Below are 16,224 nucleotides of genomic sequence, written 5' to 3' on the forward strand. Positions count from 1 at the left end.
CATACAGACACTAAAGGTGCCCTGGTGCTTTGGCACTAGACAAGTTGAGAGTGAGACAGATTGGACAGTTACACCCATCAATAGACAATACATGAACTCTAATAACCTGACACTATAGAAAGGAACGAGCTGTAGGATGATTTATAAAATAATTAAGTGCATTTTACTTCTAATATTTCCATACTTTTAACTAAAGATGCATACTTTTTTGTGAACATATAAGCCCAGAGTTTCACATTTACACACCCAGCATACACAGCCCAACATTATCCTATAGGAGTTGTGTTTGTGTCCACCTGAAGTCCAACTTCAAGCTCCTTTTTGGCCTCCACCAACTCCAGTGGAAAAATAGCTGTCTCTTTAGAGACTCTTTCTGTACTAGCTAGTCGCTGACTTTGTTTTCCTGACATGTAGTACAGGGCAGGTAATGTACACTGGGTGTCGGAGCTTCGGAGCGGAAAACAGCTGCCAGGCGCTAGAAATGGAGTTTTACAGAAAGTAAATGTGCCAGTCCAGCCAAAAACTTTGAGCTAAAAGATGCTGAACAGCTTAGTAGAGCTGTGGAGTTAATGGTAATGTGTGTGGGCGTGTCACTACCTACTACATATATTACACACGTGTGTTCAATTATGTATGTTTAAGTAAAAAAATAACACAGCTTTTTGTTAGAATAATGTAACTGGAGCCTTTTCCCTTTTTGGTAGGGCTACTATTATATAAGTAAAGGACCTGAATACCTTTTCCAGAACAGAAAAAAAAAAACAAGCACATTACATTATATAACAGTAAAATAAAAAAATAAATAACAGTAAATAAACCGACAACAAATAGAAAAAAAAAGTCCTGTAGATGTAGCACATAACCTTTTCTCACTGAGAATCTGGTGCACTGCAGAATAAAAAAAAAAAAACCTCATAAACGGAGCAGTGACACACACACACACACACACACACACACACACACACACACACACACACACACACACACACACACACACACACACACAGAAACCCCACACAAACACACACAGGCAGAAACACCACACCGAACTCTCCCTGCAAAACTTGACACCGTCCCCTACTGATGACATCATCCCTCTGTGCTGGCCTAAAGGTCGCTGATGTCCAGAAGCCGGCCCTGGGCACTAAAATGGCTCACTTCCTCACATGGCTGCACAGTGACACACACATACACACAAGCATGAACACACACAGTGAGTGGGATACATACCCACCTATATGCAGGGAAACACATACACACTCACACGGTTGAATACACACAAACACACACTTGTCCGGTGTGGTAATTGAGTGGCAGAATCTTGCCTGAAGACACCAGACTTCATTCCAGACTTCTTCCCCCAAAACACTCTCTCATTAGATCCTCTGCCCGTCTGCACAGCGAGCTGTAACACAAACGTCGCTCAACCAGTCCCAAAAAATAATGGACTGCTTTGTCTGGCTGTTGGTTTTTACTGGACTAATGGAGATGGGAATCATTATTAGAATTTAAGTATTTGCATTTACCTTGAACTTTATTCAGAATTTATCTTATTAAACAAAATCCTGCTTCAGACAGACAAATGAAAAAAAAAATTAAAATAAAATAAAACAGGATGTTTAATAGTTTAACGTGTCAGCAAATAAATAAAAATCAATCCGTACTTAGTGCCAGTGGTATCTAGGCATGCAGACATTTTTAGATTTATTTGGTTATGATATATCTGTTGCTAATGTGTTTGCTACCTCTGGCTATGCTAGATCAAAGACATTCTTAAGTTGGATATATGCACGCCGCATCGTCGAGGGTCGCGACTGTCCGTTCTGCCAAAGTGACGTCACACCGTAAGACACGGCCTTTCGAATGTCTTCCGTGCGTCAGGCTTTCACCTGTCCGTGCACATCATCTTCTAACCATGCGGTTGGCGCGGAGAGAAGGGGAAGCTCTGAACTTGTTGGTTTGTCGCATAAAAGATCCAAACGTTTCCTCGTCACGATTCCACGTCAGCTAAGGTGGATGGAGCTGTCTTGGCGGGAAGTATAACCCAGGCTTAAGTTGACTAACAATCATCATTTTTGTGATTGATTGATAGAAAATGTTTCCAACTTGCAACAGGACGCACTGCCCGGGTAATATTGTCATATTTTTATTAATATATAAATACATTGCTATTATTTGTGGGTTATTATATAAAAGAAAATGTTCAAAATAAACATCACCACACTGTTAATGGTGGCGTTATGTAAGTGGCAATGTGTAGAGGCAGCAAATATCAGTGAAAGCAAACTTTCTTCCGTTCTCATTTGATAATAAGTTTCAACATTTAGTGTTTAGTGACTGAGAAAAGTTTTATATATTTTCATTTATTCGAGTGAGTGAATATGTAGGAGAAAGAAAAGAAACAATTTTCATGACCTTACTGAAAATGCAGTGGTTGTTGAGAGACTCAGAGCCTGCTCGTTAGATGTTTTGCAGGATATCTAGTTTATAACTGGGCTAAATTATGTTTAAAAGTTATTTTCCATATAACCATTGTTTTGACAGCGTGACATAATAACCTTGAAAGATATGACCTGCATCAAATCATACATTGATGCAAGATTGGCAATTTGGTTTGCTTTTTTTACTAGAGCGTAAAAAAAGGCTCTTTAATAAATCGAGGATCGTTGCTCTTTCTCAGAAACCCAGCTGGTACGTAGGAGTTGCCCCACACTTCTGTTTGCTGTTGTTGAGCAGATGGAGCCAGGGAGTTGGGGGTCAAGTGTCTTGCCTGAGGCCGCGGCCCCCATTCTGTAACTCAGGGAGTTCAGGTTATGGCCCGGTTGTGCAAAGATTCTCTGGGAGCTGAACCAGGGAGCAGCAAAGCCCCGTGAGGATCAGCTGGATGCTCAGCAACACAGCAAAACACAGCAAATACGGTACATAAGAAAAGTCAGGAAAAACCTACCTGAAGAAGGTGACAAAGAACTGCACCAGGTCCATGATGCTGTTGTGCTGAGAGAAAGCAATCTGTTGAAATAAGGAGAGAGAGGGAGAAAGAGTTATTACAGAGTGCAAGTATTAAAACTAAATAAATTGCACCATACACACTTTAATATAGTTGTGAATATGATCTTATGCTGCAAACTCTACATTAATAATGTAAAAAAAACGCAACATTTGAATTATCATCAGTAAAAAAAATCAGTTAAAACAGCAGATTTTTTACTAATCTTTTCATTTTATTTCTGCATAAGAATATACATAAAACATAACAAAAAGCCACCGCAAATTCCCACAGCCTAAGATGACATATTCAAAAGTCCACACAATTAACATGTTTGCTATTTCTGCTCAATGTATTAATGTAATTATCACCTTTGTGTGTGTGTGTGTGTGTGTGTGTGTGTGTGTGTGTTGTGTGTGTGTGTGTGTGTGTGTGTGTGTGTGTGTGTGTGTGTGTGTGTGTGTGTGTGTGTGTGTGTGTGTGTGTGTGTGTGTGTGTGTGTGTGTGTGTGTGTGTGTGTGTGTGTGTGTCTATTCGGTCGTCTTTCTTTAGACAGGGAAACGGATTCTTTATTTCCTTTGTCTTAGATCATTTTCTGTCTCACAAATAGAATAATGAGTCATCGTGTCAGCGCTACTTCTCAGTTTATGAACTCAATTATGTAACTCCGTCTACTTCCACACATTACAGAGAGGCCAAAGGTTATACTGGTGAAGACTACTGAAATAGATCGGGTTAGATGTAGGTTAGGAAAACAAATCAAACAATTACATGTACTAAACTGATTAGGGAGGGAGAGTGGTATTCTATATCTGTGGTATAGATATGATATGTATCCACGAAGCAACCAAAACCATCTGACTATACATTCAACAAAATCCACCCAGCCCTTATGTAATGTTGTTTTCCCAAACATGTACTGTAGAGCATCGTGGGAAGATGGTGCAATAACTGTGGAGTAACATCTTTTTTTACCTAAAGCCAATGTTCAGACCTCTTACATAAGGGCCAACATTTCTATTTCTCCCAAATACATTCTCACATGTTCTCCATCTCCTTGACACACGCACTATGAACACAATGCGAGCCACCGGCCATATGGTTTGTAGGTTATATCATAAGATCAGCCTGTGAGAAAATCACAGCAGACTTATGTGCTCTCCTGTTTTCTGCAGCACTTTCTTCTATTGAACCCCGACGAACCTACTGGATGCCACAGTTCCATTACATCCACTGACTGCACCATCCATCATCATCTTTTCTGTGCTCGGATGCTGGTTCAGCGTGTGAACCCTCTGCTGTCCTAGACCACAGATCTGATACATGTTGACTCAGACATCCTGCAGGTTTATTTTAAAGGGTCAAATCACTCAAATTACAAAAAAAAAAAAAAAAAAAAAAGAAACATCTTTTTGCGATTTAGTCCCGGTAGTGTTTAGTCACGCAGAGAGTCATCATCATAATCATTGTTTTGTTTAAGTCTGACAATGTAACACATTTTCCAGTAGTGTAATCTATGCTGTCAGTTTGTGATTCATGGTTGCTGCTTATTTTGGCCAGTTTATTCTTAAAAACAAGATTTTTTTTTATCTTATTAAGGGTCCAATAAAAATCTCTCGAACTCAATTGTATTGCGCCTTACGCAGAAATCTCAGGTCAAAAACGTGGAAAACAAAACCAAAACAAGCTGCATGAATAAATACCCAAGGGGCTTAGTAGAAAAAGATGTGCATGAAACCTATTTTCATATGTTGATTAATGAAAGGGACATGAAAAATTCATTTATTTTCCATATATGTTTTAACAACTGTACGTTGCATCATGAAATACATATTTATTTGATAAACATGTTTCCTCTTATTTCATCAGCATACACCCACATATTCATATCACCTCTCACCTCATCTCTCCTCTAAAAATACAATCGGTCTGTATTGTGTGTGTGTGTGTGTGTGTGTGTGTGTGTGTGTGTGTGTGTGTGTGTGTGTGTGTGTGTGTGTGTGTGTGTGTGTGTGTGTGTGAGACGCATCCCTCTGCTTCAGAGCGAACTTTCGACCCTCAGCTATGAAATCTCCTAAAAAAAAAATTGTTGTCAATGATCAAACCGCCTCATGTTAAGAGGATTATTTATTACAGACATAATTGATTTTTCATCCACTTTTCTGCGCTGTAGGAAGAAAAACTGAGCAGAGTTTTCTGTTGGAGGAATCACAGCCTCCTGATGACTTGTTTATAGATGCTAGATAGAATCCAGTATTGACTGTTGTTTTGACAAATACCAAGGTTTTTTTTTGTGTAAAAGTTGTACACACACTCTGTTGACCTCCTACTGACCGCCTATTCCAAAACGGGAGGAACAATGTCACGCCTCCTCCACTTTTACTGGATTGATGGTAATAAATAAACTTGTTTCTATTTCAGAAAAAGCACAAACAGCGCGGTGTTCCAATACAATCAAAGTTCAGTAAAAAAAAATGCATTAAGAAGGTATGCAGATTAATGCACATTAATATTTTTCATAATGGAAAATTCTTTGTAATCTGCATTGTGTTAGAAAAGAAAACATTTGATGATATTGACTTGAGATTACTGTGGATGAGGACATCAGTTGAAACACTTTGTTGTTTGCTCGGCTGTCTATGTCAAGTCTTTGTCTTTATTCTAAAAATACGTTCAGGATCTAATTAATTCCTAAAACTAAGGCTGCTATTTAACTTCAGACATGCATGTCATAAGAAATCAGTCAGGCAGACCTGCACTCTTTCATTCATTTTCATTTTTACTTTAAGGTGAAGAGTTATATTTCATTTTAATTGGCTTTAAGAAAGACTGAAAGTCCTGCAATTTCTGTAACAAATCTTTAAGACAACTTGAAAGTGATTGAGCTGAGGCCACCGATGTGCAAATTAGCATGTGACATCATCAGATCCTCATGACAGGTGGACAAAAGATCAAAATCAGTTAAAAAAAAACCTGGAGTGGCGCTGCAGTTCACACAGACTATAAAGTATAAACACACTAATCACAGGCATCACAACGCATTTGACAGCAATATATTTCAAGCGTGTTCGACATGGGGATAGCATTAAATGGCCCTAATAGCCGGAAAGGCTGTGTCTTTGTCTTGGGTGAATCCTCGGAGACTAGTTGGGAGGGGAAGAGAGAAAGAAATGGGGCAGAATGGGCTTAAGAGGTTTACTGGCATTTGTGCAGCAGGTAAAATGGCCTGACAGTGAAAAAGCTGCAGAAAAGCTGATTTGGGTCCAGAGGGACGCAGCATTAATACAGGCATCAGGGAGAAAAAGAGCCTGGCTCTGCATTCAGGCTTCCAGTGCAGCAATTTACATCATCACCCCCCCCCAGACAATATGAGAAGTTTTCATGAGTGCACACACACACACACACACAGACAATATGAGAAGTTTTCATGAGTGCACACACACACACACACACACACACACACACACACACACACACAGGATTACAGACAGAAAACACATAGTCAATGGATGAGCATCTTTCAAAAGTGAATGCAATAAATAAATATTCATAACACACAATCACAAGCTTCCACAGTGGACATATTGTGAACATTATAGTTCATATAGTAAATGAATACACATAGTAAATTCCTCCTAATGTCTCTCTCACACACACACACACACACACACACACACACACACACACACACACACACACACACACACACACACACACACACACAAACACACACACATGCACGCACACACTTTCCTGTGCCACACAAACTCCAGCCAACAGCCATCATTTAAATTTACGACAACTGCAGTCATTAAACACAACTATATCAATAAGCTGTTTAGACCACACCCTTTCCTCCCTGATCCACACCACTGCAGAGCCACAAACACACACGTCTGACACCATCGCACACATATACACACACACATACACACACACACAACTAAATGCAATCCATACAATAGTAAAATATACTGTTCTGTTGTATACTGTTCCATTCCTCCTGAGGTGGTAAATCTACTCTATGGTCCTTTCAGAAGCTACTTTTTTTTTGGTCAGAACAAACTGCTGTCTTTTGTCTCTTAAGATAATGTAAAAAATGTTAAATAGAAAAAGCAGTGCAGAGTTTAACTGTTTTTTACAGGCGCCACAGAATGTTATGATGAGCAGTTAAAAAAGTCTGAACAAGGTTGTGAACGCACCCTTAGTCTTCTATGAATGTGTGGATATTCACAGAACTTGTGAATCTGTTTGAAACGAATAAAGTTGTATGTCTAAATGGTTTTAAGGAATGCATCTTTAGTTTAAGAAGGTTTGTTGGATTTTAGGATCATCTTAACCATGAGACGTTTTCAGGAAAGATCCATACACTGAAGAAGTGTTGACATATTTATTATTCTAGATATTAACCTCTTTGATTTAATTGGCTGCAGTTATTAGACGGATAAATGCTGCTAATGTTGTAAACAAAGTGTTTAACGTGGAGGTTGGAGCTTCTGCAGCACAATGTGAGAGTTGGTTCTGATACAAAAAGGCATCCAGGAAAAAAAAAGGGTCAGAAATGATTATGGCAGAAACACAAAAACATATTCCTTTTCTATATAGTATAATTGTTTTGAGATCAGGGGTCAGCTGACTGTTCAGGGGGAATATTTTTGTACTCCTGAAGCTAAAACTGCAAATTACCACAGGAGAGAGGGTGAGAATAACAGAAGTGGACTGAGGGGAGAGGCAGAGGTAAGAGAGGAGAGGAGCGGAGCAATGACGTAAAAAAAGGACTCCAAAGACCCCCTTTCTACAGTCCAGTCATTACTGAGGGCCCACGGTGGCCCCTCTGGGTACAAGCCCAGGATCTGTGACAGCAGTGGGCTGCCTTTCATTTCCCTAACCCTGAACCAAGGGCTTGTTAAAACCCTGGAATGAGAGAAAGTGTTTGGCCAATCAATAATGGCAGGGAGAGCAAAAAAAAAAGAAAGAGAAAGGAGAGTCACGAAAAGAAAAAGGAGGGAAGGAGCAGGGGAAGTATGACGCAGGTAAAAAGAAGATGAAGCACAAGATCAATGGAGAACTGGAGGATGATGAAAGGGGAGCAGGAGAGAGGACGATGGTGGGTAAAGATAATCAGTTCATTTACTCTTCTAGCAGCAGGCTGCTCAGATACACCAGCTAGTAGGAAGGGAGACAGGCCGAAAAAAACCTGTCACTCACTCATGGGAGCAGTTTTTACTTCCCCAAAAGGTTCTTACTCTCCACACGAGACAATAATACAGCTGCACTGGTTTCCATGGGTTGTTTTTTGCGCTCTAACCTCTGATAATACCAACAGAACATCTGGGTGTGGTCGTGTTTGATCGGTAGATTTTAGGGGGCAATATAATTCTCTGAACCAGTTATCTAACGCTGGCTAACAAAACTCTGTTGGATTGTCTCTTTGTAGCAGTGGATGAAGAAAATACTTGTTTATGAATATGTTAGACTACAGATATTCCCTCAGTGGGACCTGATTGGCTGACCCCTACACGCTGACTCAATGGCCAGACATTTACACACCTGATAGAGAAAGCCAAACGTGCAACTCTCCTACAGAAAAGGGGGATTTTTCAGCATTGGCAACAGCTGCGTACACTGCAAAGCAATCCAATAAAGGAAGACGGACTTATCAGAAAGAGAAACTGCAAAGCGTTTAAGAGATAAAGAGAAAATGTTGCTAATAGTTTAGCTTCTGCTCACTGCAGCCAGAAGCTAACTGCTACGGTTAACAGAAGCTCGAGTGAGTAGCAACATTTTCTCCATCTCTCCAAAAGTTTAGCCTTCTACATACAGTGATGAGCTCACCGCACAGTATATACAGCGCCAAGCTTTACTGCCCTGTTGAAAACCACCACTAGAGGGCACTAGGCAAAGCAAGCAGTCTAAGAGACTGGGTGCACCTTTATTCTATTTTAAGATAAGATGTATTATAGATAAACATTTATTAATGACACAAGATGAAAAACAATAAGACACTGTATGCTTCCAAAAAAAACCCTTTGTTTTCTGTTCTCCAGCATTTATCATCAAAGATGATTTCCTCAGGTAATTTGTTTTTCCATGCATCTATTTTTGTATTTCTTTTTTGCTTTGTCTAACTGTACAGAGCCTAACAGATGTCAGGAAAGAAATGTGTGATAGTTCCATCAAGTCAGTGACTTGTTTTTCAGTAAGAAAAAAAGTCCTTCAAATCACCCATTTTATTCTTGATACGAATCATTTTATGTCCTCAATGTAGTCATTAGTTCTCTTAAATAAGCTATCAACCTTGAAACACTTAATTATGCTTTCACACTAGTTCATCTTCCTCACTTCACCGTTATGAAAGACAGCAGCATGACTTCATGAAGGAATTTCAAAGACTGCAAACACAATATTATATTTAACAGCCAAAATCTAAATGAAAAACTAAATGTGTTCAGATGACTAATCATTCTTCTTATTGTGATTTTGTTGTTGTTAATTGAGTTTTCCAGATTTAAAGTCTTTAATTTAAGGCAACCGTACATTGCTCTGTGAGACAGGTAATATCATTGAACGTAAGTAGAATCCACATCTACTTCTTTTATTCCCACAATAAGTAATAATATTTAGGACACAGCAGCATGTTGACACATTTACATGAATGTCCCAGGGACTGAAAATGTATTTACCGCACACTCTTCCTCAGTATTTGCATATTCATGAGGACCTAATGACCAAAGTGAGGCAGTTGCCAAGTGCCTCCTCCACCTACATGGTATGCAAATGAGCCCAGCTCTGCCATATGTGTGCACTTGTTAGGAGAGCTCAGCGATGCAGCTTCTTTTAACAGGTGCTTAAGACCCACTTCTGCATCAATCTGCAGCTCAAACAGCAGCGACAGACCGCGGTGTGTAACGCAACATGAAATAATCCCAGAGCAGTCATGGTGCCTTTACACCAGCAGGTTTTCTTTTCCTTTGATTTCTGTTCACTGTGGAAAATCATCTTCCATGTCGTCATGTACAATTCTATCAAACAGCATCAGTAACCAACTAAAGTGACAGTTATAGCTGCAAATAAAAAAAAATGTGTTGGGAAAAAAAAAAAACCTTGTAAATGTCTGTTTAAAGGAGCTCAACTTGTGATTCATGTCTTTATACAGTTTATTGCAGAATAATATCACATCACATTAAGATTTTAAACAAATTATGCGATTAATCTATTTGAGATTTAGGCGACAAAGTAAAATTACACTACTTTACTGCTTTATATTATTGGTCAAACAATTACTATACAGCACCTAAATATCAAACTAGACCCATAGAGTAATAAATGTGATGTTACTACATTATCCCGCAATTCACCATGTAAAACTTTATTTTTATTAACCTCCAAAAAAGCCACACAAATTTAATTGAACTATGTGTTTGATGAGTCGTTTCTCTCCAGCTTAATTGTACCATCAGAGTATAAGAAATATTGAAATAAGCGTTTTATTACTATGCTGTTTTGATACTTAAAAAGAGTAAAAAATGTATTTCACCAGTTTTTCATGTTCCAAACTCAGAATAGTACACTCTACCAGTTTATGGAGAACCTGCTCGTCATCCGGGCCAAAGAGAACATACGAATATGATAAATAAAGTCCACAGAAAAGGTGACAATTATAAAGTAATTCAAGACAAACTGGGGGAGAAAGGATTGGTGTGCACAGTCACTCAGATCAAGCCAAAGTGAAAAAACTTTGAAAGTAATATTCTAAAGTCTGCGATTCCCTGAGGTGGTAGATATGGAAATGAAAAAGAAAAAAAATCGCTGCTTCATACATGCCCTAAGCTATTTCTTTTTTTCATATGGTCTACTTTAATTATAAACAAAACAAATGAAAAGTATCATATCTCTCTGGTTTGGTCTTGCCAAACGGTCTTTGCACCATTGACACCTTCAGATTGTGCCACATCTCTTTGGTGGAGCAGAGAAGAGCTACATACAGTTCTCCATTTCCTTAAAGGTCAGCGCTCGCTGTCAACGTGCAATCGATCAGATTATTCAGCCTGCGAATGATGATTATCATTGAGATTCCATTGAAACACATTAATTCAGTGCCGGATTGTTTTACCCTAAAACAAAACCCGGTATGCCTCCACACACGTCCTGACTAATTGGTCCTGATGTAGCTGATGACCTGCTGATGACTTCCTGTCTGGTTAAATGGGAAAGCACTCAGCATTCCTACTTCTCTTCCACTGTATGGAACATAATACTGCCTCAATGAGATGCATCAGATAGACCCTCCTGCTCATCCTCTGTGTGTGTGTGTGTGTGTGTGTGTGTGTGTGTGTGTGTGTGTGTGTGTGTGTGTGTGTGTGTGTGTGTGTGTGTGTGTGTGTGTGTGTACTTGTCATACTGTTTCAACTTCTGTTTAAATCCGTTAAAGGACTCTTTGTATCTGACATGATCAGAGAGGGTGTTTATGTGTGTGTGTGTGTGTGTGTGTGTGTGTGTGTGTGTGTGTGTGTGTGTGTGTGTGTGTGTGTGTGTGTGTGTGTGTGTGTGTGTGTGTGTGTGTGTGTGTGTGATAAATCTGATTAGGAGAGGCATTCTATTTAATGATGGCAAGTGCAGAGGATAATAAGTGACTGAGCGGCAAATCCAATCAGCCGACCAATCACGGCAGCCCTGAGTTCGCCAGCAACAGAATGGGCGCTCACCTCTGACAGAAGGCTTTTAATCAGCCGGCCTGTAGGCTGTGATGCATGCAGGGATGCAGAGAGAGATGGAAGCGTACACAAGAAGAACTGTGTTATTCAACAACAATTTATGAATCAGGAATTAAAACAGTGTGTTTTGTTTCGTGCCGTCGATTTTCATTTATCGCCTCAGAATCATAAAGAGGGGAAATAAAAGGCTGTTATTACAGTACCCTCTTGTTGAGATAACATTTTCTGCTAAATAACAAACAGAGATGTTCAAATTGGAAACAGTCACAGTCTCAAGTTATACAATGTCTGGCTACATTTACAGTTAGTTATTTCCAAACAGAGAGATGACAGAGACAAACTGGGTCATGTTCCCATAATGTTTGTCGGCTCAATCAATAAAACATGATTTTTGGATTAGCAAGGAATCCAGGCGAGTCCTAGTTTGTGGGAAAATGGTGTCAAAATTAACAAAATAAACAGTAATAATCTAGATTTGCCTGTGGCATATTATGTACTTCATTTGATATTTATACTCTTCCAGTTATTTCTATTGATTTTCTAGCCTTTTATGATAACATTTCCTCTAACAAACGATGCTCAACATTTCCTAAATGTTATGATATAATAAAAGTAAAGCTCTAAAAGGCTTTATTCCAAGGCTTAAAGTTTAAGGTCTAGTACAACTAATACAGCGTTTAAATGAATGGGTGTTTCTCATCAAGTCAAGGATCCTTCCTTGGTGGGACGGCTCCTTCAGCGTCGGTTTCTTCAATTATTGTGATTTATAATCGTATAAAACATGTTTCCACAAACTAGTTTGGTCGAAATGAACCCTTTATTCACAGAGTAAGAGGTGAAAAGAATCAGCTGTTATGCTCTCATCAAACCAGACTCTATTGAGAAAAACTGTAGTTTTACCTCTCCTATTGGAACGTAATTCAAACTCGAAAGAAACTAAATAAAACTCATCCAAACCATCTTAGTTAGCCTAGTCTTTCCATTTCCAACAATCACAAGCTCTTGTTAACTATGCTTTCTCTACACAACTGTCTTTCTCGGCCGATGCTAGCCTCAGTGCTATTGATAGCTCACTGAACGAGTCTGTTGCTTTCAACAAAAGTCGGGACAAACCTACAAATAAGGCATTGGCTGATACAAGTGAAAGATTCAGAAACTGACCCAAACTGTCTCACCTAAATTGCCGTCAGAAACTGATTTCGGCGGACTGCTTAGGTGAAATAAGTAAAGCGTAGCATATGTCCCCTGTTTAATAATCAGGAACAGGAAATGCAGCGTACGAATGAGATTGCGGGTGTTTAAGGAGTTCATAGGATGCATTCATTGAAAATCTTTGGAACTAAGAACTCAGTATTGGGTAAAACTCAAAGGATGACGAAGCATCTTTGAAATTCAGCCGTTGAAGGATCCTCTCTTGACCATCGCCTAAAAGGTCGTAACCATTTTCCTTGTGAGTATGGAACATTAAAAGATACATATTTCTCTTAAGAGTCAATACTTCCCTGTGTGTGAAGTAAACAGCTAAAGGGATCCTGGATAAGGTCTGCGCACCCCCTACATACATTTAAAACCAGCAACATCCTGTTAAATGTCGTGTCATGGTGGTGAGTGCAGGAAAGCGAGGACAAAGGTGCAAGGTCAGCGTGACAGAACCGATCAACATCTGTTCCGGGAGAACGACCGATTCCAACACCTCCCCCTGCCTCCCAACCAGCCCTCGACTCCCGGCTGACGTCAGGTCGCCGCCAGGGAAACACTCACACACTCTCCCATCAGTGTCTGTGCATAGACTGGATGTTAGTGTTTTCATGGGTTTCTACCTTTATAAGGACACATTTCAGTTTTGACCTGCTTGGTAAGGATATTTGTCCGTGTGATTATTTACACCTTTTCTCCCAATGAAGAATGTTACATTTAGTGTTTTAACAAGACTTTCCATCCAATAATGCAATAATAGTTAAAATAGTTTTTTCTGTCTGTAAATATAATATTTCAGTTATTGTTGATTTTCTACTGTTTTTTATTGCTTATTTATAATACTTGTTTTTTTTATTTTTCATTTTTTATTTTTATCTTGTCTTTCTTCCACTATGTCTCTTGTGTGCACTTTATTCTTTGCTGCTGTAAGCCTGCAAATTTCCCCGCTGCGGGACTAATAAAGGATTATCTTATCTTATCTTATCTTATCTTATCTTATCTTATCTTATCTTATCTTATCCATTCTGGGAGACGGCTTTCCTGACTGTCTGTTGCATGTTGTTTGAAAATCAAAACATTTTGCCATCATGGCCAATCAGACTACTGTATCGTACCTCTTTGCGATCACACTTCATCGATCTGTATGCATTTGTCAAACGGATGCAATTTGGGTTTCTACATTCATGCTTGTGTCTTACAAGAAAAGTTGATTCTAATACAAAAAGCTGTAAAAATAGTTAGTTATTCTACAATGGTGCACATTTAGATATTTTTTATTCAGCCGTTTTTCCAGGAGGGTCCCACTGAGATGTAACATCTCTTTTCTGAGGGAGTTCTGGCAGAGACAGCATCACCCAAATGTTTAATATGCTATAACTTTGGTTAGGGTTTGGATAAATTAAAGCTACTTAAATGACATGAATATGTAAGAAGAAAAGTGGAATAAGTCAAGGTTTACTATAGGCGAGGGCCTCTAGGGATCTCTAGTATCTTAGTATGTCCAAAAATTGACTACATTGCATTGACAAAAAATAGGATTCCTCCTCTGGGGAGCATGAATACTCTTCATCATTCCCTGACACCTGGTCAGTAGTTGTGGAGATCTAAAGCTGTGAGGTGTCTCTTCCTCTCTCTGTCCTTTATGTCCGTACGTGAGTGTTTGTGTGGATGCTATTTAGTGTGCACCTCTATGTGTGTGTGTGTGTGTGTGTGTGTGTGTGTGTGTGTGTGTGTGTGTGTGTGTGTGTGTGTGTGTGTGTGTGTGTGTGTGTGTGTGTATGCAGGTCTATTAGATCAAATATATGAGAGCGGGTCATTACCAACTCTCGGGACAATCTCTCATCCTCGCCCTGTTCTGGCGTCGGAAGCCACCAAGGTCACAGGATCGGACACCGAGTGCTTCTCGTGTTACACGCCAGCACGTCTGACATGGCGGTGAGATAGGCCTCGTCTACGTAATTATCATATCACCTTTCAACCAGCAGATACGTGGAGCTCTGATAATGTAGCATTAATGGGAAATGCATATGAGGGCAGCGATCGAAGGGACAAATGACCCCTAACGAGGTGCAGGACCCCGGGCGATAAACGCTAACATTTATGTACACCAAACGCCCGAGATGATACAAGATGACTGGTCATGTTTCACAATTATGTTTCAACTAAAAACCATGAGCAGAGCTTTAATACATTGTGTCTTGGGTTTCCAAAAAACATAATAATTACAAAAATATGATATTTTTGGCAAGATTTTACCAAGTCAATGGTTGCATACAAGCTAATCTTTTAGCAACAATGGACTACACTGGCCAAAGAATGAGAAGTGGTGGATTCGCTTTAATTCAGAGGGAGTATTTTTGGTTTTTTCCCACAAAAAAAGCCCCAAAAAAGCCAAATATTTTGCAATTTTCCGCACATTTCCATTCCTCTCTTTCAGGGAGGGGACTTTTTACTTTTTACAAAAAAAGTGTCTTCGAACAATTTGTTGATGAAGATGAAATGATGTAAAATAAAGTGATTATTATGCAATGAATATCATCCATAAATCAAATTGTTCAAAATAAGATTTACAGTGAAAAATCACTTCATGTCTCCAAGATTAATTTGAATCTGTATCTTTCCTTTTACCTTTTACCTGAACGCTCATGTAACCGAGCAGCTACTATAGTCCTCCCCATCCATTATTTCCTCCATCACCTCTCCATTCATCAGTCCATCCACCCATGCATGGATCCATCCTCTGCTTTTTTGCCCATCTCCCTTAATCTGTCAATTAGGCTGTCTCCATTTTCTCAACGCCGGACATTTTGCCTGTATAATAATCTCAACATCCGTTAACCAGAAGAACTGTCTTAACGCTCTTCTAATTTCTCCATTCTGTCACGTCTTGACTCCATCCATCAGCGTGCACCCCGCACTCCTGCATGACAGTCATCTTAAAATATCACCGCTAAAGTCTACTTCAATTTAATGGATCATAAGGCCGCGGCGTGAATATTTAGTGTGTGTGGCTGCAGCCTGGAGATTTAATCCGGTGCTGCATAATTGATGGAGAGACACTGGGAAACTCACAGATCATTAAATGTGATAGCAGATTTGCCAAACACTTTTCAGAATAGTTTATGCTCAGTGTCCTGTCAGGGCTATATGTTTTGCGAGGAGACAGCTCCTGAAAACTGGAGATGATGAAGATCATGATGATGGTGCTTTATCTTTTTTCATCCAAACATCTAACCTGACGTACTGAGGCAGGGGATTTAATAAATGGCTGTACATCTCTTGAATTATTTTTTTCCTTTTCATTTTTAGTTTCTGAAGATCACGAAA

General features: G+C 39.4%; 1 protein-coding gene across 1 annotated transcript in view; it reads right to left on the reverse strand.

Annotated features, from left to right (window-relative positions):
• Positions 1 to 16,224, reverse strand: part of atrnl1a (attractin-like 1a) — a 237,273-nt gene that overhangs the window by 89,895 nt on the left and 131,154 nt on the right. The window contains exon 26 of the mRNA XM_054600058.1: positions 2,948 to 3,009. Coding sequence (XP_054456033.1) covers positions 2,948 to 3,009 — 62 coding nt within the window. The remainder of the gene's footprint in view (positions 1 to 2,947; positions 3,010 to 16,224) is intronic.

Source organism: Anoplopoma fimbria, chromosome 6 (genome assembly GCF_027596085.1).
Source record: "Anoplopoma fimbria isolate UVic2021 breed Golden Eagle Sablefish chromosome 6, Afim_UVic_2022, whole genome shotgun sequence".
Classification (NCBI taxonomy): Eukaryota; Metazoa; Chordata; class Actinopteri; order Perciformes; family Anoplopomatidae; genus Anoplopoma; species Anoplopoma fimbria.